The 25,719-nt window shown below is 34.7% G+C and overlaps 5 protein-coding genes across 15 annotated transcripts; all 5 read left to right on the forward strand.

Annotated features, from left to right (window-relative positions):
* The first annotated feature begins 1,382 nt into the window (after positions 1–1,382).
* Positions 1,383–4,492, forward strand: LOC107958945 (1-acyl-sn-glycerol-3-phosphate acyltransferase BAT2, chloroplastic). Of its 4 annotated transcripts, none has more exons than XM_016894864.2 (8): positions 1,383–1,637; positions 1,716–1,759; positions 2,119–2,191; positions 2,473–2,664; positions 2,766–3,172; positions 3,365–3,466; positions 3,591–3,887; positions 4,161–4,492. In XM_016894864.2, exons 1-7 carry the CDS (start codon positions 1,595–1,597, stop codon positions 3,804–3,806), a joined length of 1,077 nt encoding a protein of 358 aa, XP_016750353.1. In that variant the 5' UTR covers positions 1,383–1,594; the 3' UTR covers positions 3,807–3,887; positions 4,161–4,492. The 4 variants fall into 4 exon arrangements, with proteins under 4 accessions (XP_016750353.1, XP_016750352.1, XP_016750354.1 ...); XM_016894863.2 differs by having other exon boundaries at positions 1,387–1,637; positions 2,473–2,673; XM_016894865.2 differs by lacking the exon at positions 2,119–2,191 and having other exon boundaries at positions 1,393–1,759; positions 2,600–2,673.
* A 256-nt stretch (positions 4,493–4,748) lies between these two features.
* Positions 4,749–8,336, forward strand: LOC107958944 (probable cyclic nucleotide-gated ion channel 5). 3 transcript variants are annotated; one of them, XM_016894861.2, is made up of 5 exons: positions 4,749–4,938; positions 6,183–6,269; positions 6,423–7,005; positions 7,502–7,714; positions 7,857–8,336. In XM_016894861.2, exons 2-5 carry the CDS (start codon positions 6,211–6,213, stop codon positions 8,250–8,252), a joined length of 1,251 nt encoding a protein of 416 aa, XP_016750350.2. In that variant the 5' UTR covers positions 4,749–4,938; positions 6,183–6,210; the 3' UTR covers positions 8,253–8,336. The 3 variants fall into 3 exon arrangements, with proteins under 3 accessions (XP_016750350.2, XP_016750349.2, XP_016750351.2); XM_016894860.2 differs by having other exon boundaries at positions 4,936–5,122; XM_016894862.2 differs by lacking the exons at positions 4,749–4,938; positions 7,502–7,714 and adding an exon at positions 4,953–5,122.
* A 3,822-nt stretch (positions 8,337–12,158) lies between these two features.
* LOC107958946 (auxin-responsive protein IAA29) lies at positions 12,159–13,783 on the forward strand. Of its 2 annotated transcripts, none has more exons than XM_016894867.2 (4): positions 12,159–12,664; positions 12,758–13,011; positions 13,112–13,196; positions 13,481–13,783. In XM_016894867.2, the coding sequence occupies exons 1-4, from the start codon at positions 12,372–12,374 to the stop codon at positions 13,530–13,532; spliced, it is 684 nt and encodes a 227-aa protein (XP_016750356.1). In that variant the 5' UTR covers positions 12,159–12,371; the 3' UTR covers positions 13,533–13,783. The 2 variants fall into 2 exon arrangements, with proteins under 2 accessions (XP_016750356.1, XP_040968906.1); XM_041112972.1 differs by having other exon boundaries at positions 13,153–13,196.
* A 3,066-nt stretch (positions 13,784–16,849) lies between these two features.
* LOC107958949 (putative clathrin assembly protein At2g25430) lies at positions 16,850–21,300 on the forward strand. Of its 5 annotated transcripts, none has more exons than XM_041112973.1 (3): positions 16,850–17,393; positions 17,566–19,543; positions 20,813–21,300. In XM_041112973.1, the coding sequence occupies exons 2-3, from the start codon at positions 17,610–17,612 to the stop codon at positions 20,844–20,846; spliced, it is 1,968 nt and encodes a 655-aa protein (XP_040968907.1). In that variant the 5' UTR covers positions 16,850–17,393; positions 17,566–17,609; the 3' UTR covers positions 20,847–21,300. The 5 variants fall into 5 exon arrangements, with proteins under 5 accessions (XP_040968907.1, XP_016750362.1, XP_016750359.1 ...); XM_016894873.2 differs by having other exon boundaries at positions 16,869–17,393; positions 17,571–19,543; XM_016894870.2 differs by lacking the exon at positions 20,813–21,300 and adding an exon at positions 19,964–20,253 and having other exon boundaries at positions 16,869–17,393; positions 17,571–19,543.
* Positions 21,301–22,609: 1,309 nt separating this feature from the next.
* On the forward strand, positions 22,610–25,219 carry LOC107958950 (uncharacterized). Its single transcript, XM_016894874.2, has 4 exons — positions 22,610–23,322; positions 23,433–23,547; positions 23,796–23,910; positions 24,079–25,219. The coding sequence occupies exons 1-4, from the start codon at positions 23,222–23,224 to the stop codon at positions 24,936–24,938; spliced, it is 1,191 nt and encodes a 396-aa protein (XP_016750363.1). The 5' UTR covers positions 22,610–23,221; the 3' UTR covers positions 24,939–25,219.
* The last annotated feature ends 500 nt before the right edge of the window (positions 25,220–25,719 follow it).

Below are 25,719 nucleotides of genomic sequence, written 5' to 3' on the forward strand. Positions count from 1 at the left end.
AACAAGAGATAGAAAGAAGCAGAAGATGGCAGGACCAGACAGCGCAACATTCAACGGAAGTACTTAACCAGACAAAAAAAGGACCACGTTCAATGAAAATGGCCATTGGTGGCGTTGCCATTGTTGCTACCCTTGGTTACTTTGCCTTGTATTCCAATAAGAAACCTGAAGCCTCTGCCAAGGACGTCGCAAAAGTCACAGCCGGTGTTTCCAAGCCTGGAAACACCCGACCACGTTAGTTTCATCGTATTTAAAACCAACCTTAGCTGCAATATTCATGCACCGATATTTCCCCTCTTTTTGTTTCTTAATTTTCCACATTTTTTTATCGAATTTCTTAATTTGATCTCTCGTATGGTTAAAAGGGTCATATTGTAATCCCTTACGGATTGAGAACAGAACAGTATATGTACATGTAATGATTTGTATGTTGTTCCTGACAGGTAGCATACAGGATGTTCTTTTTCTTTTATTAATTCTACTTTTGAAAACACCAAATCATTCTACGAGTTTTGACCTTTTGATGATAAATTCCTTTCATTCTATTACAATGGTTACCACCTATCTAATGTTTTCATTTCTTTTACATTTCAGTCCTTCCATTTATAAGCCCTTCACCGTTTCTCTTGTATTCTAATAAATCCTTAACCTTTAACTAATACCCAAATAAGCCCTTAAGCTTCAAATTCTCAAGATAAATCCATCTTTCACTTTAAATAAGAGTTTATTTAAGTGTATAAAAAACTATAAGAACTTATCTAGATAAAAAAATAAAGTTTCAAGGAGTTTTAAATTATTTTAGCCATAGGAATATACTTTCAGGGACGAGTTAATTGCACCACATTCTAAACTGGTTATAAAATTGAGAACATTCTAATTACATCTTAAACTATTAATCTTATATCAATTAGGTCATTCTATTATTGAAACCATTATTTTAACCATCAAATGACACATAAAATCTTATGTGATATATTTAAAATAAACATTTTAAAGAAAATTAAAATGTTATTGTATAATTTCTAAAATAAAAAACTAAAAAGTAAAGTAAAAAAAAGTAAAAAATAATTTCTATAAAAGCTTCAAAAACTTCAAAATTAAAATTTTACAACATTCATTTTTCTTTAAAATTTATGTTTCATAAAATCTAACATCTCATTAAACGGTTAAATTGACGATTTTAATAGAGGAAAAACCTTCTTGATATAACCTCAATAGATTGGGGATGTAATTAAAATATTTTAAAGTTTAAAGACTAATTTAAAATAAGGGTCGTAATTTAGGGATGTGTGATGCAATTAAGTCTTTGGGGACTGCGGGAGCCTAGAAGAATTACAGGGGCGTGGGCTAAGTAAGGTCCGGGCCCCGAACAATTTCAGACTTGATTTATAAACAGATAAAATACTAAGCTTTCTTCCAATAGCACCGTACAGGAAAAAAAAAGAAAGAAAGAAAGAAAGAATCAGAGGCGCAAAAGAATAAAATAAGACTGGGAATTTCAATAGGCCTTGAAATTTGCAATCTATCAACAAAATAATTCGGATCGACCCAAATCTCCCCCAGTCCTTTCAGTTCCTTTTCTTTCTCACTCATCATGGAGCTCTCTTCCCTCCATTCCCTTTCACCGCTTCCTCTCTGTAATACGAAATTCTATGTTTCCCATTTACGTATTTGTATTATTCTTTGTATGTATTAATTTTTTTTTCATTTTCCAGGTTACCCAAAGCCCAGTAGTTCTTCTACCTTGTCTTTCTTGCCGGTAATTTTCATTTTTTTTTGGTTTGGGTGCAATCTGTTTGATTCCGTTGAAAATAAAGGCTGATTGTATTGACCGAAGTTGACTGAACTTCGCGATTTCTTAATTGTGGGAAAATAAGCTTTTTCACCGAACTAATCAGCTATTCTTTTTATTTGCTTGATCGTTTTCAATTTGAAATGATTTCATCAATTTTCCGTCTTTAAGAGAAAATATGTGTGCTATAATTAGAGATAGTTTAAAATTTTTGAGATTTTTTCTTCATAGTTTAAAATTTTTGAGATTTTTTCTTCTTTTTTTCCTTTATATTCCTTAATGATTTGCTTTATGACCGTGTTCTTAGTATATATTGTCTAATGCAGTTTTCTGATCGGACAAGAGCTTATTTTGGCTCCTCTGTGCGTAAACGGGCAACTTTGAGAAATTCATGTAACTGTAAGATAATTTTTACTAAGACCATGTTATTTATTCTTGATAGATGCTGCAACGCGTGGATGCACTGTAAATTTTTTGCAAAGTGATTATTTGTTCATTTAGAATCTTTTTGGGGTACATTAATGGATTCTTTTATTGGATTTAAATTGTTCTTGTAATCCCGTTTAAATGATAATTTGGTGGTGGATGCCAAGTTAGGAGGTTGGTATTTCATTGTGTATATAAGTATTCTTTCCTTATGGATCTTTACATTATTAGCTTTTCCTCTTTTATTTTGGCAGCTGCTCAAAAAAACTTTTTGCATATTTCAAGGGCGCATGATCACGAACCTCGGTGTTATTTTAGCCCAAATGAGGGTTTAAATAGATATTGCATTAGTAAATTATATAACCTGAACAAATTGTCCAGATATGTTGTAGCGAAATCTGAACTTGCTGGGGCTGGGACACCTGATGCTTCCTATTCTTTATCAGGTTTTCATGGAAAGCTACTCAGTCATTGATCTATTTTGGTTTTCTTCTTTTTAGCTCATGCCCCTCACAATTTTATATTATCATCAATTTTTAAAATGCAGAAGTTAAACTATCTTCGAAAGTTAGAGGAGTATGCTTTTATGCTGTCACGGCAATTGCAGCTATTTCACTTATTGGGTTTATGATAGTGGCACATCCCTTTGTGCTCTTGTTTGATCGCTACAGAAGAAAAGCTCAGCATTTTGTTGCCAAACTTTGGGCTGCAGCAACTGTTGCTCCGTTCTTTAAAATTGAGTATGAAGGATTGGAGAATTTGCCTTCACATGATGCTCCTGCCGTATATGTTTCCAACCACCAGAGTTTTCTAGATATCTATACACTTCTAACTCTTGGAAGAAGCTTCAAGTTCATCAGCAAGACTGCCATATTTCTTTTTCCCATTATTGGGTGGGCCATGTCTATGATGGGGACTATTCCATTAAAGCGCATGGACAGCAGAAGCCAGTTGGTATTCCCTTTTCACCTTTTCTGTTATCATTCTTTAGATTGCAATATAGGATCGATCTGTTTAACATGTATTTAGATGGCAATATAGGATTAATCTATTGTAATATTATCTTTTAGATTCGGCCTTCGCAGGTTTGGTTTATTTCTTTTTTCTGTAGTATGGGTTTGAATTCTATTATTGTTGTGCATGTAGGAGTGTCTTAAGAGATGTATGGATCTTATCGGGAATGGTGCCTCTGTTTTTTTCTTTCCAGAAGGCACACGGAGTAAGGATGGGAAGTTAGGTGATTTCAAGGTGAGATCATACTAGAATTCTTATTGTATGTTCGGTTGATTAAGCTGTTATCGGAAATAAGGAAGATGTAATAATGCCACTACTTATTAAAAGCTAACTGTTTTATCTTGATTCAAATTGGCAGAAAGGTGCATTCAGTGTTGCAGCAAAAACTAGGGTGCCTGTCGTTCCTATAACCTTAATTGGCACAGGCGGAATCATGCCTGCAGGAATGGAGGGTGTCGTAAATTCAGGATCTGTGAAAGTTATTATTCATAAACCGATCAAAGAAACTGATCCTGAAATATTACGCCAAATAGCTAGAAACACGATTTTAGATACACTTAAGCTTCGAGGCTGAGAAAGTGGCCACTGTGACATCTTTTGGTTTTATGGTTCATACTTAATCCTTTATTGCTGATTTGAGGAACGTGGTAGGAAGGTACAAAATGTCACCCTTCATCTTAGTCGTACTTGTTATGTTATTTTATGATTTTGCAGCCCCTCCCCCCCTCCCCCCCCCCCATCTTTCTGGTTTTAGAACTTTTTATATTTTTCTTTCGAGAAAAGGGACGACTCAGTCCCTGTTGAATTTGGATCAAGGTTGTACTTTCAGAAGTTAGTGAATAGATTGACAAAAAGTGTTTGACATCAATATATTGTTTTTTCTCCTTGAAGTATATGATTTCTTATTTGTTGAACCATCTCTCTGCAGGTTTTATAATTCCAAATTAGCACCGTTTTAGTAATATGTGATCGGTTACTGGCTTTAGTTGCTTCCATTTCACACGTAACAGACTTGGAGGGATCCCGTGTTTGTGGCAGATGATTTTATGTGGTCGCAACGCTAACAGTTTAACAATGGAGTTGGCCAAACTACAGCTTGAAGTTGGCATCAAAATGTTTCTGTTCATATCATGTATTGCATTTCCAGATATTGTATGGGAAAGTCCAACACAAAATTTTGCTGTCCCTTGATAAAACTTGGTTAAGATTATGTATTAGTTTCTCATACGATACTTGCAATTGGAGGCTATAAATTTACAACCGTGAAGGGGTCATATCTCACGTCTTTGTTTATATATATTATAATGGCACGGCGGCTGGTCGAAGATAATGTGGTTTACAAAGTCTCAGCAAATGTAAGGCATTGTTAGCCAACTCTAACTTAGTTGGCTTAATCCCTTTGGACCACATTGATCTTTACATTGGATTTAAAAAAAAAAAGATTGAAAAAAATAAGAGATTTGGTGGATGTTGTTTTTGCATTGTAAATCTCGATTCATCAAGAGATTGGATTTTGATTTTGGTTAAACCATCCATGGAAAATTAGAAAATAAAAGTTAAAAATTTGTAATATTTAAACCCTAATACTCTATCCAACAATTAGCGGGTGTCAAAAGCGACGACGACAACAGCCATATTAGGGATATTTTGGTCATTAATCAATTTGACGCACTTTCTCGTTTTATGTCCGACGTTCTCGATAAAGGGTACTTTCATTTCACCACCCTATTTTCCTTTCCAATTTTCCTTCTTTTTCTTCGTTTTATTTTTCTCTTTTTTCCCCTTCTTCTTTAGTCGCACGGCGCCTAATTGTGTTTTTTTTTGTTCTTTTAACTAGTTCGTCTGTAATTTATTTAATTTATTTTTGAAGTTAACTTCAAGGATTTTTTTGTGAGTCTCGCTTTCTCTTTTTCTCGATTAAATTTTTTTTTATATTTGTTCATAATGATATACTTGGAAAGTTTTTACTGCCCTTTTTCTTTTTGCATTTAAATTTTGCTTTGTCTTTTTAAAGTTGTCTGATTATTTCACTTTACTGTAAAACTTACGCATTCATCTGGTTTGGTTTTGATGAAGTTTGAACAAAGAATTTCCGATCTAGAAGTCCCCTTCCCCCCCCCCTCTAATTAGTATTTTCATTGCGTTTTAGTGAATGTTTCATTCGTTTAATCGGTCAACTAATGGGACTAAATTGATTTTTAGGATACTGAAAATGTTGACGATTCTTGAATGGAGAAAGCGAATGAATGAATCAAGTTAATAGCCATTTTTGGGGATCCTGTAATATAGCTAGAGAATATAATCAATTTCTATCTAATTTAGTTCTAAAGAGATAAGAACTAGGAAGGGGAGACTTACTGAAATGATGGTCGGTACTTGATTAGTAGAAGAAGAAATGAAGTTTGCGGCTTTTGGTAACTTTTAGAAAAGCTGCCTTGATAATAAAAAATTCGGCTTTGCTTCTAAAAAGCAAGAGCAGAGGCATTTAGCTTGTTGGAATTAAAAGAAAAATGAGGTTAACTTATGCTGTAGAGAAATATTAAGCTTTGAGTGATGCTTTATGGATTAAACTGCTAAATTCTAACTGCACAAGTTGGGAATCTTCAAGGGCATGCATTGAGTCAAGTGTGAATTTGTTTCTCAGGAAGTACAACTCGGATTGGAAGGATTCGATGGTCTGAAAATTTTTGGCCAATTTGGTGTTGGAATCTTTTAAAACAATTTGAGACACAGCATACGATTATATTTCTTCTTGACATTATAAACCTGATTGGTCTTAAGAGACATAGGTCTTGTGCTTCCTCAATCTATTCGCATAGTTAGAACTTTGGCCAAAGACCTTGCAATATTCTGGCACTGTAGCTGCTTAACTGCTGGAGCTTGACTGATTGTCCAAGCAACTGTATTAATTATTTCTTACTTGATTGAATTGTTTCTTTTTGGTTTGCAGGATGTATTTTTATACTCCATTGTAGAAAATGCTTGATTGTGGTTATAAAGCTCAGTATATGAGTGGACGGAGGGAGAAATTTGTCAGGTATTGAAAGCAGTATTATAGATGTTCTTTTCTCCACTTCTTTCTCTCCTTCGGTCACAGTTAAAGGCTAATATGCTGCCGCTGCTCTTGGACGTTCCTCTTTCTTTAATGAGCGAAGGCATAATCTTCTAGTTTCCTTTCTATGTTCTTCAGGTTGGATGACTTGGACTCTAGATTATCATCATCCTCTGATACAGGATTGAAAAAATGTGGGTTTAACATTGATGGATTAGGTCGCTCTGGCCATGCAAACAATACAACATCAAGATCTTTTAAGAGAGGGATCAGAAAGGGATCTGAAGGACTTAAGTCAATTGGTCGCTCCCTTGGATTTGGGGTTTCACGAGTTGTATTTCCAGAGGATCTTAAAGTTTCAGAGAAGAAGATTTCTGATCCTCAGGATAAATTCCTCTTGCTATGCAATAAATTATTTTTCATATCTTGTATTCTGGCAGTATCAGTGGACCCTCTATTTTTTTATCTTCCAGTTATTAACGATTTGCAAAAGTGTCTAACTATTGATAGAAAATTAGCAGTCAGTGCAACGACTCTGCGGACCATTATAGATGCTTTCTATCTTATATGCATGACCCTCCAGTTTCGTACAGCTTACATTGCTCCATCATCTCGGGTCTTTGGACGAGGTGAACTTGTGATAGATCCTGCACAAATAGCCAAGCGGTACTTGCAGCGATATTTCATCATTGATTTTCTTGCGGTGGCTCCATTACCGCAGGTTTGAAAGTTTCTTTCCCGAGTATTCAATAGCTGATGGCTGCATATTTTCACTTGTTCTAATGTATCTAGCTCTCTTGTTATTGTGTATAATTTTTTTTTTCTTCTCTTGTATCCTTGTTTTGTGTGCCACTGTTGTATTTCTTTATGAGTTCTGTGGGTGATAAATATGTCTAATGCTGTAGAGTTGTTCCCTTCATTCTTCTTGTTTTACCTAGTTGACCCTAAACCCTAAACCCTAAACTTTCTTGCTATAAAGGCTTCAACTTTTTTCTCATTGATACCCTCTTTACTGCATGTAAATCTATCATTTGAAGTGTGAAACACATGAGCAGTTTTTGGTTTATTTTTAATGGAGCATATGTGCTCTGCATTTTTTTTTTTAAATGTGGAGCAAATAATGTCAATTAGCTATCATTGTTGCATGGCATCCTAGTTGCAACTTGGCTGGTCAGAAAATCTATAGCTTTCTCATTTTTTTTTGCGCATAAATACAGATTGTTGTTTGGCGATTTCTTCAAAGTTCCAATGGTTCAGATGTACTAGCAACAAAACAGGCCTTGTTTTTTGTTGTCTTGCTTCAGTACATCCCTAGGTTTCTTAGAGTTCTACCCTTGACATCAGAAATGAAAAGAACAGCAGGTGTCTTTGCTGAAACTGCATGGGCTGGAGCTGCATATTATTTGCTATTATATATGCTTTGCAGTCATGTAAGTGTTTGTGTCTTTATTGAACTAGTTAACTATTCTCTTCCCTATTTGTTATGATGCTGTCTGAACCTTGTTCTTCGGCAATGAATCTTACTTGTAGAATCATGTTTTGATCTGTATTTTTGTTGGATGAATGATTCAGATAGTAGGGGCATTCTGGTACTTGGTAGCTGTAGAGCGAAATGATACATGCTGGCAGAATGCATGCAAGGATATTGGTAGTGACTGCAATAAAGATTTCTTGTATTGTGGGAATCAGCAAATGAAAGGTTACAACATATGGAAGGGCATGCGAGATTCTGTTCTTAATGAAAAGTGCCCAGCTGATGAAAATGATGATAATCCTCCATTTGATTTTGGAATCTTCACCCAGGCTTTATCATCTGGCATTGTTTCATCAACGAAATTCTTTTCCAAATACTTTTACTGTTTGTGGTGGGGTCTACAGAATTTGAGGTGTGTAAACATATTCCTCCTAACTGCTGATCAAGAGATACAAAATAATAAAAAGAAAATAGCAGTGGATTCTGTTATGTGATATTTTGGAGGATATGCTTGTTTATACTACAACAAATAATTGCATTCGTATGAAACATCAATAATTAGAAGGTGGCTAAGTTTATTTGTGGTTTTGCATTGAATAATCTTTCCAAAACATTTTTTTTTTAAAGGGAACTTGCTAGAGACCACTTGGAAAGTTTTCATGAGTGGCACTCTAGGTTATATCTTCTGTTTTCTGTATATCCATTATCTATTAACAGGGAACTGGATGATACAGGAAACATATATTAGAGATCTACATTGTGACTGCAGTCCTTTGGTCAACTCATAATGTTCTAAAACTTAGAATTGAAGCCACATGTACCCACTTTTTCTCATGGATCATGGGTTCTAATAGGCATCTCACAACATTTCTCTTGTATTCATCCTATATTGCCATTCTACTTTGAAATCTTACCTTCCTATCTCCTCCAAACTTTTGGCCTTGCTTGACTAAATAAATAAATAAAATTTAGTGGCGAAGTTAGGGCTGGTTGGATGGATACTTGTAAAATCGAAAATTTTTCATTTTAATTTTTTTATAAATTATAAAATTTTAAATTAGTAATGATAAAATTATATTTTGACATTTAAAAATAATAAAAATTTAATTTATTTAAAAAAATTATAAAATTATAGACTATTAAAATGATAGAATTATATTTTTATTATTAAAAAAATATAAAATTTAATTTTGACCTCCAATTATTTTTCAATTCTATTAAAAGTTTAAATTTCTGAAAAATAAAACAGAAAATTCACAGAATATGAGCATTTAATCGAATATTTAAAAAATGAATGATCAATGATCACTAATTATAATAGAAATTTGACTTTTAGGTTTGATCAAAATAATTGAAAGATGAAAAATTAAAAGAAGTGGAAAAGAATTAAAAGATTTTTAAAATTTATTGTTATTTGTTTGGTTGTTGGTAGGAAAGATGTAAAGTGTATATTTCTTTTTTATTTGGTAGAACTGAAAAAATGAGAGGAAAAAATAATTTTTTAAAAATTATATAATATTATAATTACATACTTTTATATTTTTCATTTCGTTTCTTCTCCTCATTTAAATTTTTAGTGTATTGAAATGAAAAATTTCCTATTTAATTTTCAATTTTAGATGATACTCAAAATTTATTTATTTTCCTTAATACTTTATACTATTTCCATTCTTTCATATTTTCGCGCAGCCAAGCAGGATGGAGTGTAATTAGGGGTAAATGTAAACAAGATTAACACGAAATTAATCTAAACGGACCAAATCATACTCAAAAACAAAAATGGAATGATGTTGTTCTTGCTTTGTATCCCAACACCCCCACAAGGAATTGACATTCTTTGCGGCTGCTTGTCGAAGATCAAACACCCTAATGATGCAAATTGAAGTTCAAAATTTTCTTTTACTGCCTAATCTTTTTGAATCTTGACTTTGAATTAAACAGAGCTAAGAAAAGGGTGAGTCGAAACCTAGTGTAAAGACTAGAGGCAGGGTCGCTTTCACATTTATAGCACATTGGATGCTTACAGCCTGCATGGATAATGGCACTAGTACTAACCCTTAACAATGGAAATGTACCCTTTAAGATAAGGTGATAATGCGACCCCGCCGTCCCCCACGTGTGCCTTCGAAATAGTTGAGTCTAGAAGGGAAATTAGGGGACATGGTTTCTTGGAGTGACTATGAACAGCGAAATGAAATGAAAGGGTTTGTCTCTCTCCTTTAAATAGCTGTTATTGGTTAGGGGATGCTTTGATCTCTCGCAGGGGGACCTTGTTTGAGTGATGAGCAAACATAAATGGTTGCTTTCCTAGCGTGTGGACCTTTGCCTCTTCTCGATTTCATTGTGTTTATAATTTTATTGGACAGTTCGATAAACAATTATTCTGATATCTTGATATAATATTAATTATACTCTTTCACGTAAACTCTTAACTCTTATCGTAGATGTTTAAGTGACTGCAAGCTGCACAAATGGTGGAATCCAAACTTGCTCTTTCACGAGAGCAATTTACTGGTTCAATTAAAAAATAAATTTAACAAATTAACTTTGTATTTTGATTAATTAGTCTACTTTAATCAATCTAATTAAATTGATTTAACATTAGTAATTTTAGCCGGTTAAACCGATCTTTTCCCTTTAGTTTCCATTCGAGTATGCAAGAGTGAATCCAAAACCATTTTTAGGAGATGGAATTGAGTAATAAGATTTTGAGAGAAAAAAACATAATTTTACAATATATTAATTTATGATTTTATTATTTTTTTAAGGGATTAAACATAATTTTCTTCATTTTAGAGGGTTAAGTGTAATTTTATCATAAATTAAATTTTAATTTACTCATTTAATAGGTACTTATATGATAATTTTTTTCATTTGAGGAGGGAAGTTAAGACCTCTATTTATCCCTCTTAAATTCGTTGCAAGTATGAAAAATAAATCATGAGTAGTAGTGAATTAAAAATTTATTTATTATATATTAAAAAAAATCAGTTCAATTAATCTGCATATTTATAAAAATTTATAACGAACAAGGGGCTGATTTAACTTAATTTAACCAAATCAATCGACTTGACAAAGTACTATTAGTTAAGCGAGTTTAAATAAACTTTTGTTGATGCTTGCCATTGACCATTTTGTAATCCACTTGCTCAAACAACATCCAATCAGTTCAGCACATATTTTTGGTTTTGATGAACTAAAACCAACATAAGGTGGTCAAAATCCTACACAATTTCACCGAGTTTAGAAATACAACGCGTTTAAATTTATAGGAGAATATATGTGCCAGCTAAAGGGACAGTAAATTAGGTGTACAATATGGTGGTTTGGGTTCCACCACACGAGCATCATGATCCAAACGGGATTGAATCATGATGGGACTGATCATGAAGAAATAGGATTGCAGCTGGTTTGAAGTGTGTTAAAATTAGGCCAAAGTATTGTGCACAGCAGTGGCGGGGGCTAACTTGTCGAGCCGCTATGGTAGCCGTCACGTGAACTTCACAAGGGAACCCTTTCCATATGTTCCGCAAACAAGCCCTTCACACCCCCATTTTCCAACCCCACCATGGGCTAAATGTGATCGAAGAAAATGAAAAAAACACATACCAAACGTATAATATGCTGTTGGCAAACTTGTCTAAGTTCATTCCTCTCTCTCTCCTATTATTGATCTACGATTGTAGAATGAAACTCCGACAAAAAGAATCGAGATTATTTTAATGGGAAGAAGAGTTTAATATCAAAATCATTACCAAGAAGACGATGAATAGAATGTTTTAAAACACCCCCATTATCATGGATGTTCTTGAAAATGAGAGAGTTCATGCATCATGATATGTTTCAGGATCGTCTGCCGACATGTTGGTACATGCTTGGAAACTGAACTCATGTGCACGGACTATATTTTAGAAATGAACCACTCTCAAGTTCACTTCAATATTAAAAAAAAAAAGAAAAAAAAAAGCACATGATCTCACCAGAACTGAGAAAATTACTAATATAATATTAATAAAAGACATGACAATGATTGCAAAATTGCCTGGTTTAATGTGATTCTGTTAAGAGACATAATCCAAGAATTAAGAGCTCTAATCTGAAAGACATCATCATCAAGGATCATTAATTTATTGGTAATAATCAACAGGCATATATAGTTTCCTCTGGTTAAAGGCTTTCAATGCTGCAAATGCTACTTAATTTTAGGTTTAACACTGTTTAGATTACAGTTAATTAAGCAGTTAGATGCAGAGAGAAGGGTAGGTCAGTTTGGTAATTGGTGGGGACATAAACAAAGGGTGAAAACTTGGAAGTAACCTATTGGGCTAGGTGGTTCTGGCACGTTGGTGCATCCTTTCCTTACCTGTCCGGATCAATGTTAGGCTTTTTGCCGACCCAACTTCCATGCTGTCACTAACTTCCTCTCTTCCACAAGACACAGGTCAATTTCTTTTTCTCTCATTCCCATATATATAAATACATCCCCAGTTTGAAGCAGGAACTCCATTCGCTTTTAAGTCCCATCTCTCTAGCTTTTGTTGATATTTTAATAGGTTTAACATTGTTAATTTGTACTCTCTCTTTTTTTAAAATTTTCCGAATCCAATATCAAAATGGAGCTTCAACTTGGTCTTGCTCTCCCAACTCCAAACATGCTAAAGGGGTTCGACTTGAACAACCACGGACTTGATCAGCTCAAAGAAATGGGGGGTTTGGAAGCTTGGAACAAGGCTGCTGGTTGTTTCGCTGACAAAGATTGTGTTAAAAGTAAACGCAGTTTCGAGCAGGCTTTTGGAAACTTTACAGAAGAGTGTAGAACAAAGCCTTTGCTTCTTTGGAGTGGTCAGCCAAACGAAGAAGAAGATCACAAGGATCAAAAGAAAGCAACTTTTTCAACCACGGATGAGTAAGTATCTATTTTAATTGATTCCCACCGCCCAAAAAGACATGAACTATATCAATAGTTAATTAATTAAGTTTGGGTGTTGGATTGTACTAGGAACGACGCAGAGGAAGATGATCAAGTTGTGGGGTGGCCACCCATTAAAACATGGAGGAAGAAAATATTCCAGCAGCAGCAGCAGCCCCGAGTTGGAAGGGCTGAGAACAACAGGGTTGCAGAGAATGAAAATGGTAGATCCATTTATGTAAAGGTGAAGATGGAAGGAGTAGCAATAACAAGAAAGATTGATATAAAGGTTTATCACTCTTATCAATCACTTACCAACTCCTTGATCACCATGTTTACCAAAGGTAAAGTCATTGATTATATACATAAATTCCTCAAAAGATAAAAGAACACCAAAAATCTCAATATTCAGCTTGCTTTTTTTCTTTTTCCTGTCATGAACAGACAAAAAATGTAATGAAGATGATTATATTCTCACCTACCAGGACAAAGAAGGAGATTGGCTGATTGCAGGCGATATTCCATGGCAGTAAGAATATTTTTCCATCCTTTTCTTGGTCCCTTACTCTAGTTTTCTTACTACAAGCAACCTTTGCGAATAATAGTAATCATGGAAGGAGTACAAGAAAAAAAAACATAAATTTATGTGGCATTTATAAACATTTACAATCCTTTATATTATCTTCACATAAAAAATAACTTTAATCAACTCAACATATTAGACCGAATTTTAAATACATACGCAAGTTAAGGTTAAAATTGAATATATGAATAGGGTGTCTAAATTTGGATGAATTAATGTTGGTTTTGCAGAAATTTTGTTAGGAGTGTGCAGCGAATGGAGATAGTGAAAAACTGGGGTTGAACATTGGAGTTTGATGGGATTTGCAGTCTACTTTTATAAGCAAAATTTACTAGTTTATACCAACTTTAGTACTTTGAATATCAATTGTTCTTTCTAATAAGTACGTAGTTTGTAAAAAAAAAAGAAAAAAACATGTAAAATGAGTGAAGTGTGAAAGCATATATATATATCACTGTAATAGTCTAAGCTAGCCAAGGCAGAACAAAGATATGATTGAAGCATAATAATTAATTCCAATTAGCTTGCTTTTACTTGATGTATTAATTGAGCTTAGCTTAAGCAAGATTTCATGTTAATTAAGATTGTATCCTCACTTTGTTTGTTCAAAAGGGTACCACTAGAATCTTTATTTGAGTGCTTCTTTTTTTTTTTTTTCTTTTCTCCTTTGTCTTTTGGGTTCTTTTTAAAAGAGGAGGAATTTACTTTAGTCCTACACATTTCAAGAGTGGAATGCTTATAGAATCAAATGCTTGAGTTCGGGCATACATTTTATGCTAAAATTGAATAATTTTAAACCCTTAGTAAATGATAAATTGTTTTTTTTGAAAGATCGTATTCGGGGTAAATTGGGTAAGATGAAATTAGAAAAGTAAGTGGGTCGGGTTTGAGGTAAATTCGTCCTGTTCCTATATTTTTATAAAAATACTCTTAATATATATTAAGTTTTTGCTTTCAATAAATCAAGTTATGATGTATTAATTAATCCTATTTGCTTCAAAATAAAATAATTAAATTAAATTCGAGCTAGGGGCAGAATCGAGTCATCTAATTAAATTTTGAATTCGGGTTCGGGATGGATTTTTTTCTTAAGAGTAGGGATCGGGATCAGGACGGGCAAAAAAACTCGCCCTACCCTACCCCATTGCCATCCCTAATTGTTTTTTTAAGAATATTAATAAAGAAATTTCTTATTGGGTAACTATTAGTAAATTTATGTTTTGGTCACTCAACTTCAAAAAATTACAAAATGGGCAATGAACTATTCAAAAGCTTTCATTTAAGTTACTAGACTGTTAAAATTACTGTTGTATGACCTTCTTTGTTCATACCATTTGCACCAATCGAAAGCTGACTTTCCATTCTCTTCTTCAGTTTAGTTTTTTTTTCATTAAATAATTTTGTATGTTACGAATATATGAGTCAAAATTCAAATAGTTTTATTCTACAATCTTCAACACTGATCACTAGATCGACTTTGATCTATGTTATGTTCTACTTGTTGACGGGAAATAATTCACCGTATTAATTGTCAAATTGTCACTTAGACCTTGTTAGATGGACTTTAAAAAAAACTAAGATAAAAAATTTCAAATAGTTAGTAGCTTAAATGAAAAGTTTCGAATAATTTTATGATCATTTGTAACATTTTAAAATTAAATGATCAAAATATAAATTTACTAATAATTTAATGACTTTAGATGTAGTTTAGTATAAAATAAATATCCTAATTACTTTTATATTGTTTAAGTAAATAAAATAAAATCAAAATAAGACTTCTGGGTTTAGCTTCGTGTTTTATATTTGGGCCCCTCCTTTTGTCTTGTCTTTCACTTTAACAATGGTGGTCCTTTAAATTCCTTTTGCTTTTAAAGGATTTAAAGTTTTAAACCAGAAGCTTCCATAAAAATCTAAAGAAAGCTTTTTATATTTTCACTTCTTTAATATATATACATTCTTTTTGCCTTTTCTCTAGGCAAGCTGATACACAAGTTTTTGCTACTAACAACAAAGAGGATTGTGTTGCTTAGTAAAATGACAGTTATATAAAAGATTTATTTAAATCATAACATCCAACCAGAATAAATATATAGGCATGTATATATATAAAAATTAAAAAATAGAAAATAAAATTAGATTGAAATATTATACTCATAATTGCTATTACAACAAGTTTAGTTTTGCACCACCCTAAAATATTAATCCAATCATTCAATAATTATTAAGTTGGTTCACATGTATAATCATATTTTACACTTAATATCTAACTAACGTGGGATTAAGTTTTCTATTTTCCTCAACATAATTCATAAGTGTTTACTTTAAGCATCTATTTTTCATTCACCACTCAATTATTTTAAGCTTATAATATACTATTATAAAGATCTCACAGAATAAAATATAAAATAATAATTTTATTATTCAAATCTCCACATTTACTATTATTCAAAGTTTCGAAAAAAATTCATTTTTTTCCAACAGATTCCTTGTGTCGTTGTATATGGTAATTAAAAGAAGATAATGTAAATGATGATCCATATTCTGATTATCATAAAGTGAGAGTAAAATTATATTTTAGGTCTGCAATGAATGTCAGATAATTTAATATTTAAAAAAATAAATATGTTAAAAAATAAAAGTATAATTTTTGTTGAAAATTTTTCAGTCATTTAATTTTCTAAATACGTTTAATAATCATATTATTTTATTTTTAAATAAATATTAAAATTATGATATTTAACTTTTATTTAAAATTATTTAAAATAATATAAAATATTATATTAATAAAATGTAAAGTATGAAACATAAATTAGTATTGATACACAAAACAATTTTATAATATAAATTTAAAATTTATAAAATTTTATCTTTTCAATTTTTCTAACTTATCAAATAATACTTTAAACCGATGTGTATATATATATCTATCCGCATCGCGATTTGATTTCATTATTTCCTTATCATATACCTTTTTAGTTGAATTCTATTAAATTCAATATTTATCTAATATTAAAAATTTTGATATTTTTTATAATTATTTAATAGATTTATGTTCAAGGTTCGTGATAATTTTTTTAAAAATATTATTTTTAATATTTAAATTTATTTAAAAAAAAAGAAATATATCTCATTATTGTATTCAATAAATAAAATTAAAATATATTTTATCAATATATAAATTATAATTGAATTTAAATGAAGTGTTTGAATCATCACAGTACTGGGCCGGGCAAACTACTTATTTTCATGAACAATTCGACATGGAGAAAAAGAAATGATTGAGTTTGGTCATAAGTATAACTCCCCTTGGACGCCCAACAACAAAAGTTAGATTACTACTCTATTGATATCACCCATAATTTCTTTTTATATTTTTAAAGAATCAATATAAATTCTTTCACTAAAAAGTATATGCACCAAACAGTGCATGTTAGATGCACTTAAATCTATCTTGTCATTTTCATTGGAACAATGGTTTTTATAAAGAAAATTGTTGGTATTCCAACAAAAAAAGAAAAAAAGAGGAAAAGATGGTTGGTTCCACCAATTATTTAATAAAGTAGTAAAGTGCGGATGGAACATCTTTAAATTCCCAATTTATAATACATTTACTGTGATTATTAATTAAATTTGGATCACATTTTAGAAAACCAAAATAGAATGAACATAGTGATAAGTTTCTGCAAAATTCAAATCCCTTCCAGGGTTCAGAACCAAAATAAAGAAATTCCCATATACACCCATACGGATCCCGACTTGACACTTCCCAAGGAGCAACAGTTTCTTTAAAAGGAAAAATGTCGGTATCACCGTAAACTGTACGCGTAGACAGTATTTGCAAATTGCAAATGTTAAATAATTTCCCGCAAAACCATCTAAAAATCGAAACCCAATCTCTCGTTGCGGTTTTCTCTCCAAGTTCAACCACACACAAGATACGAGACTAGACGTGATGCCGAGATAGAGGCCAGATCTCTTCCATTACTTCCATCTCAACGGTCTTCATCTCTCCACTGCTTCTTCTTACAATAAGAAGAATCCATCACCGATTTTCTGGTGCTTCTTCTCTGAACGAAGTCAACTGCTTCGTCGCCGTTTTGACTGACCGGCTTTCTTCTTCTCCTTACACCGCAGATCTAGGAGGTATTTTATGTAAAACAACGTCTTTTTTTCCTCGTTTATAGTTCTCGTTTATAGTTAGACTTCATTGACGGTTTAATTAATCTTTATTAGAGTTTGTTAATTAATTTTGTTTAGAATTTTTTTTTTAACTTTTGGAGTTGAAAGTTGAAAATATAACTAAACTTACCGCTAGATCAGTTTGAGGGAGGTGATTTTGGTTGAAACCAAACGATAAAGATGTCGTCGAGCACGATTCGGAAAGCGATCGGGGCCGTTAAGGACCAAACGAGCATTGGAATAGCCAAGGTAGCGAGCAACATGGCGCCGGACCTCGAGGTGGCGGTCGTGAAGGCGACGAGCCACGACGACGATCCAGCTGACGAGAAATACATACGAGAAATCTTGAATTTGACCTCGTACTCACGCGGATACGTTCACGCTTGCGTGTCGGCTGTGTCGAAAAGGCTAGGGAAGACACGTGACTGGATCGTGGCACTCAAAGCACTGGTGCTTGTTCACAGGCTGATGAATGATGGAGATCCGGTGTTTCAAGAAGAGATCTTGTATGCTACAAGGAAAGGTACGAGGTTGTTGAATATGTCGGATTTTAGAGATGAGGCTCACTCGAGTTCTTGGGATCATTCTGCTTTTGTAAGAACCTATGCTATGTATTTAGATCAAATACTTGAATTGATGCTTTTCGATAGGAAAAGAGGCAGTGGCAGTGGTTCTGCGGGAAGTAGTCATGGAAATGGTGATGATAGATACAGCGTGAGAGACAATTTCCGGTCACCGCCACCAAGGCAGTATGAGTATGATTATGGGGATTTCAGAGGTGATAATAACGGGTATGGTGATTATGGGATGACCAGGAGAACGAGGTCTTTTGGTGACATGAATGAGGCAGTTGGGAGAGATGGGAGAGAAGAGAAGAAAACAGTGACCCCATTGAGGGAAATGAAGCCTGAGAGGATTTTTGGGAAGATGGGTCACTTACAGAGGTTGTTGGATCGGTTCTTGTCTTGTAGGCCTACAGGGTTGGCTAAGAATAGTAGGATGATCTTGATTGCTTTGTATCCTGTTGTGAAAGAAAGTTTTCAGTTATATGCAGATATTTGTGAGGTTTTGGCTGTGTTGCTTGATAGATTTTTTGATATGGAGTACCCAGATTGTGTTAAGGCATTTGATGCATATGCGAGTGCAGCGAAGCAGATTGATGAGTTGATTGCATTTTATAATTGGTGTAAGGATATCGGTGTGGCTAGGTCATCGGAGTATCCTGAGGTGCAGAGGATTACAGATAAGTTGTTGGAGACATTGGAGGAATTTGTGAGGGATAGAGCTAAAAAGCCAACGAGTCCAGAGAGAAAGGAGCTTCCTCCTCCACCTAAAGAGGAAGAGCTTGAACCAAATATGAATGAAATAAAGGCGCTACCTGCACCTGAGAATTATGCTCCACCACCGCCACCATCAGAGCCGGAGCCTGTTAAACCTGCAGAACCCCAGGAGGATTTAGTGAATTTGAGGGATGATGTTGTCACAGCCGATGATCAGGGAAACAAATTTGCTTTGGCTTTGTTTAGTGGTCCTGCAGCAAATAATGGTAATGGATCATGGGAAGCATTCCCATCAAATGGGCAGCCTGAAGTGACATCTGCTTGGCAAACCCCAGCTGCTGAACCAGGGAAGGCAGATTGGGAATTGGCTTTGGTTGAGTCAGCTAGTAACTTGTCGAGGCAAAAAGCAGCTTTGGGTGGTGGGCTTGATCCATTATTGTTGAATGGCATGTATGATCAGGGAATGGTAAGGCAGCATGTTAGCTCTGGTCAGTTAAGTGGGGGGAGTGCCAGTAGTGTGGCATTGCCAGGGCCGGGGAAGACACCGGTTTTAGCTCTTCCTGCACCAGATGGAACAGTTCAGAATGTCAATCAAGACCCATTTGCTGCGTCATTGAGCATTCCACCTCCTTCATATGTGCAAATGGCTGACATGGAAAAGAAGCAACATTTACTTGTCCAGGAACAGCAGGTATGGCAGCAATATTCAAAGGATGGAATGCAAGGTCAATCTAGTTTGGCCAAGATTAACAACCCTGGATATTATGGACCTGGACCGATGCCAGTGACGCCTTATGGAATGCCACCTGTTAATGGAATGGGGCCACCGCCCGGGTATTACTACACACCTTACTGATTTTCTTACAATGACTGTTCTTTGCCTACTTTGGTATTATCTTTTCTAGTTTTCTTTCTCTGCTTTTCTTTTGAAATGATATGATGTTCCTTAAGTTGTGCAAAAAAATCAGAAGAAAAGAGAGAGGTGACTTGGGTTCAAATACTTATTGTGGGATTTTTGATGCGGGGAGATTCATGATCCGACTACAATGTCTCTTTTTGCTTTGTAATATTAGAATATTATTGACATTCATGTCTTTAATGTTTTTTTTCTCTTCTTAAGACATTTGAAATAACTTGATATTAATTGAATTTAAAACTTGTTCAACTTTGTTGGGCTTGATTAACCAAAATGTTTTCCTCTTCCTCACTGTTTGTAGATTATGATGTCCACTTTTAACATTTCTTCCTGGTTAGGTCTGCCATTGGTTTCAATTTAGTTGGTGAATTGACCCAAAAAAGAGGGAGAGAGGTTTGGGTTTATTGCAATGTTAATGCATGCATCTGTTTATGGCCCTCTTTGTGGATCCGGAAGATCTGTGTTTTGTAATGCGTTATACCAATATTTAAGCTTCTAAACCAGAATACCTGATTTGTTGATCCTGGAAGCTATTTTGGATTACTGCTTGTATTTGTGGGCTTTACATTCTTGTCTATACTACTCCTCAGCTTTCATGTTTCATCTAATTTCATATACATTTACATGACAAGCTATGCTGGTAGAATATGTTTGTCTTAGATTAACACTCGACTGATGATATGGTTGACCATATTAATCGCTTTTAGTTCAATACTTTGTAATTTAGATGTTCTGTTTAAGTAAGTAATATTTAAACTTAAGCTGCCCGGAAATCCTATTGACATGTGATGAGAATCCGGTAATTGATTGTAGAAGTCAAGCCTTACAAATTGTCACCATGGCAATAATTGTGAGAGAGAAAATGAAAAGGACCTGAAATCCCCAATGATATATTGAAATGTAAATTAGAATTCTGGGTTTTCTCCTCCTCCTGGTAGTTAAAAGGCTGTTGTAGTTGTAGTTATTTATAATATAGATAGGACTTTGTTCTACCTGGAACATTCCCTTTCACTGCAACTGCTTAGTTGTGCTGGCTTTGGAGCTGAGGAAATCTTGGAGTAGGGGAGGCATTAAATGCATATAAACAGTTTTTAACTTTTAAGCCCCCATTGACTTGTAAAATTCTCCTGTGTTTGAGTATCATCGAGGGGAATCAAAATTTGACACTTACGTGTTGGTCCACGCAGAATTGAGGCATCACCGTCGACCGTTGTGTCCTAGGTGCTCCATGGGACCATGGTTAACGTGAGCTTATAAACAAAAAATCAAGTGAATAAAGCAGCAATCAAACATCCGCCAAGCTAATGGAGTTGAAATCAAAACAGTGGTTGAAGTCAAGAATCATGATGTTAATAGCATTGGAAAAGAACTATGTTGTCCTTGTTTGGGACGGTCAGTAGAAAAGGACGAGCCAGGGTACCAAGTCCACATATTCTCCCTAACCCCCCCCCCACCCCCATTAAAGAGCATGACCCGCATTTTCCACAATCTTTAGAATAGAGCCAGGCAAAATCACCATTTCATTGGCATCTTTTAACTTACCCTGTCTTAATCAGACACGTAGAAATCAGCTCTTGTTGTGTGTGGGTCTTTTGGGACTAAAGGACACGTGATTTTTCCCACTTAATGGCACCCAATAAACATAGCATCTTTCAACATTTTGGAAGATCATTCACAAACAGAAACTTTCAGCGAACTCTGACCTTAATTCCGTTTCCTAATTTCTTGAATCAAATGGATATTTTTGCCAAAAAAGAACAAAAAAAATAACGCAATGCAATGGGATTTCAACCGGAGAAGCAGCAGAGTGAATTTCCATATTGTTTTACCATTTCGTACTTTTAACAGCCAGGCCCAAGAACTTTGATACTAATGGGTTCAACTTCGGAAAACATGAAACTCGACAGAAATTGGAAAAATATGTTTTGTTTTTTGTTTTTGAGAGACGGAGACATGGCAAGAAGATTTTTAGCTTCTTGAATGAATAAAGTGATTGTGACGATGTTGGTTGATTGGATAAAGCTTACAATTTGTAAGTCTGAGATAAGCAAAGAGATGCGAAATTTGCATATCTAATATAAATATTCATCTCCTGAAACATGCGACATGTTGATCCTGAAATATGATGGGTTTCATTTCACACACTTGAGAAGCTTTATGGACGGTAATAGTAATCCATTGTAAAGGAAAGGGAACAAAAGGGGGTGATGGAGTGGGTCGAGCCGACAAGTGCTGGTGGCAGTAACTGCTACTACAAAAGTACAAAGCTAAAAATAGAAGGTGCCTTTACCTTCAGCAACAGAGACATTTATCAGCTATTTTAAAGTAAACATCGATCTCCTCATCCTTTTATACAGTGTGGGTTCCTTTACCACTTTCCTATACTAGTTTTTACATCTTCACAGAAAAAGAAAACATGCACATAGTTGAATATATATATAAGTATGTCAAGATATGTCATGTATGTATGTATGTATGTATATATGTATGTATGTATAATTTGAGTATAAAGTTGTTGAAAGGTACAGTGCCCTTAATTTAATTATCCGGTTGAAAGTTTTAGTTTGCCAAGAAAAGCATAAATGAATATGATAGTTAATACTTTTGTGGAAGGTGGGTGCCCTTGGTGAATAAAGTTTCTTTAAAGATTTTCACCAGCATATTTTGATGGTTAAGTCTGCCGGCGCATGTTACTTCCATTTATATTTATAAACCTCAAGAAAGGTTAAAAGTATGCAAGGTGAGACTGAAAACACGTGATCATTGTTTGAGTGGCATGAAATGTTCTAGATTACTATCTCAAAAAGGATATCATGTTAATTACATACTTTGTATGGATTAGGTGAAGTGAGGGGGGTCAAAGCCTAGCATGAGACACGACAATGGGCAGACATGTTTGCAGGGTTATGTATGGGTCCAGACTCCAGGGGCAGGCCACCATCTTTTTGGTGTTGAGGGCGTGTGAATTGTGATGGAAATTTTGCCAGACTGTTGATAGGCAAATGTTTACAGAGGGAGGACAAAGGGTGCAAGAGGTTGGGGTTACATAGATATATGCCACCGACAGTGACAATGTTTATCAATTCTACTACCCCCCTACCACTACCATTGTATTTGTATGTATGGTCAGGACAAGCAGATACAGTAAAAAGGAGCCAAAAAAAAACAATTAGAAAGCAATTTATAAAAAAAAAATGGAAGAAAGAAAGAAAGAGAGAGAGACTCTTGGGGCTGGGGGAAGCAGGCATGTGGATGAGTGGGGGACACACCAAGACTCATCAATTAAACCCTCCTTGAAATGATTGAGTTTGTGACAGAAGGGAGAAAAAAAAGAAAATAAAAAAAAGGAAGCCCTCTCCCAGTCTCTTTTATTTCTCTCTCTTTCTTTCACTGCTGTTGTTTTTGGTTGCTACAGTACTGCATTTTGCTTTGGGGGTCAGTGAATGAAAAAGGAAAACCAAAAAGCATGAGCTTCAGTTGAGCTACCAACAAGTTTTTCTATACAGCCCGACTTGGCAAAGCCTTTGTTTTACTTCTCTTCGAAGAAGCCAAGGGTTTCTTTTTTATTCTTCTTTCTCTCTTCTTCATCATTGAAGATGCCTAGACCTGGTCCAAGACCTTATGTCTGTGAGAGAAGAGCTTGGCACAGTGATAGACACCAACCCATGAGGGGTTCTCTCATTCGGGAAATTTTCAGGTCTTTCCCCTCTCTTACTTTGTTTTTCTTTCATTTAAATGTATTTCTGCTCTATAGACTTCGGTCGTGACTGGTTTTTTGTGTTATATGTATGTATTTGATTTATTTAGAGTTGTAAATGAGATTCATAGCTCAGCAACAAAGAAGAACAAGGAATGGCAAGAGAAGCTCCCTGTTGTTGTCTTAAAAGCAGAAGAAATTATGTATTCCAAAGCCAATTCTGAGGTAAATTTTTTCACCTTTTGGCCACTGTTTATATCCTCCTATGCTCTGCTATGTTAAGTTTTAAATGAAAAGTACAAGCCTTGATCATGATATTTTCTGTTGTTTTGCTAATTGATGAGTTAAAACGTTCATAATACGTCACCTTCAAGTTAGCTGTATATTTAGGAAGCCAACCAAACATGTCATATTACTATTTTTCTTTAGGGGAGGGGATGAGATTGGTTTTGTTTATCTGTCTTATTGCATAGGCTGAGTACATGGACATTAAAACCCTCTGGGATCGAACAAATGATGCCATTAACACAATCATTAGACGTGATGAGAGCACTGAAACTGGAGAGCTTCTTCAACCTTGTATTGAAGGTACCCTTTCACTTTTGTGATTAATTTCCCCTGTTTGAGTCCAAATATGCACATTTACAATTGGTTCTTTGTTGCTTATGGGGTAATTTATGACTTCAATCATGAACATCACTTGCTTCAGAAATTGTACTTTTTTTCCTGATATGTGATTTATTTATTGTTGGTTAGCTGCTCTTAATTTGGGCTGCACTGCGAGAAGGACTTTGCGGAGCCAACGGAATTGTAGTCCAAGGTCTTATCTTAACCAAAAAGCAGAGGGCACTACTCAAGGAAATCTCATAACTAATTCACATTGCATGGCTAGTTATTCCAGCTTCCTAAAACACACAACCATGAACATGACGGATATGGGCTCTGAAGCTCAGAAACACATTGCTCAGAACAGTAACCGTGGCACTGACAAGTTTCCTTTTGCATCAAACACTAGTCCTCTTGCTAGTAATGTAGAGAAGCATCCTCCAAATACCTATTCAGTTTATCCTCTTTTCTATGGAAACCACCTTAAAGTTGAAGAACAGCGGCATGGTTATGGAATCTCACCAAAGTCATTTTCTAACAAAATAGAGCCTGCCATGATGGGTGTCATTCATAGTCTCTTCTCTCCTGATGTGGACTCCTCAAATAAGATGAACCAAACAGATGTTAGAAATACTTCTAACAACCCACATGAAATTCCCTGTGACCTATCACTGCGGCTGGGCCCTCTCTCAACTCCTTGCCTGAGTGCTGGAAACAGTAGGCACAAGGAAATTGAAAACACCGATTCCACCTTTCTAGAGTGGAACAAGATCAGTTATCTGACACCCCCAATTGATGAAAGTTTATCTTCCTTACCCAGGAGCAACAGAGATGCCCCCTTGAACCCGTATTCAAATGAACGGAATCTTGAAGGTGGACATATGAATGTAGATGCAACATTGAGCAAGCGAAAGACAATTTATGGTTCACCAGTCGATCAGCAATTTTGTTTGTCACCAAAGCTTCCTTGCAGCGAATTAACTGGAAGAATGAAGCGTGTAGGATCCTAGAGCGTCCTTTAGACCATTGACATTGTCTTGGTGAGTATGATCTGCTGAAGCTCTTTCCCCTTTTATTTTCGCCATCTTTTTGTAGTTGAAGTTATATGTTAATGAGCAGTGTGTTAAAATGTTGCAAGAATGTAAGTTGCAATATTGAATGAGTTGAGTTAAATGAGGGAATCACCAACAAACTGACCGACAAGACTCTTGAAACTGCAACGTACAAAGAATGTTGTCTTCCATGTTGCTGCTTGTAGAAATATAACCCTATGATGTTCACTTTTGATGTATCTTTCCATCTGTCTGCTCCATGATATATACGGCAAAATCACACCCTTGAAAACAGTTAACTGGAAAAAGCTTAAGAATATTTGTGTAATCAATTCTGCTTAGTTGTGGTTGTGACACGTCGACTTTAATATTATCCTGGAGGAAAAGTGGCTGTTTTTCTCTAAACACCAGTTCTTAAACTTATCTATTAGCAGAAGCAAAATCTTATCAGTGGCCAACATGCCTGATTTTATTTGATTTAAGAAGTAGGCCAAATGCTAATAAATGTAAATCTGAAGAAAAAAGTGTTTGTATGAATAGGGGACAAAGGTCTCTGTTCAAAAATCTAACCAGTATTATTTTGGGGTCGATATTCTTGATGGCTGTTATGTGGACCCTTCATACTTGGTCTAATTAGGAAGGCTCGAAATCACGAATGGATGACTGATGAGCACTGCTTTTGCCTTTTCTTTGGATTAAGTAGTGGGTTTGTGGCTACTGTTTGTGAAGGATGTTTACT

The sequence above is a fragment of the Gossypium hirsutum genome, chromosome A05, assembly GCF_007990345.1.
Source record: "Gossypium hirsutum isolate 1008001.06 chromosome A05, Gossypium_hirsutum_v2.1, whole genome shotgun sequence".
Lineage (NCBI taxonomy): Eukaryota > Viridiplantae > Streptophyta > Magnoliopsida > Malvales > Malvaceae > Gossypium > Gossypium hirsutum.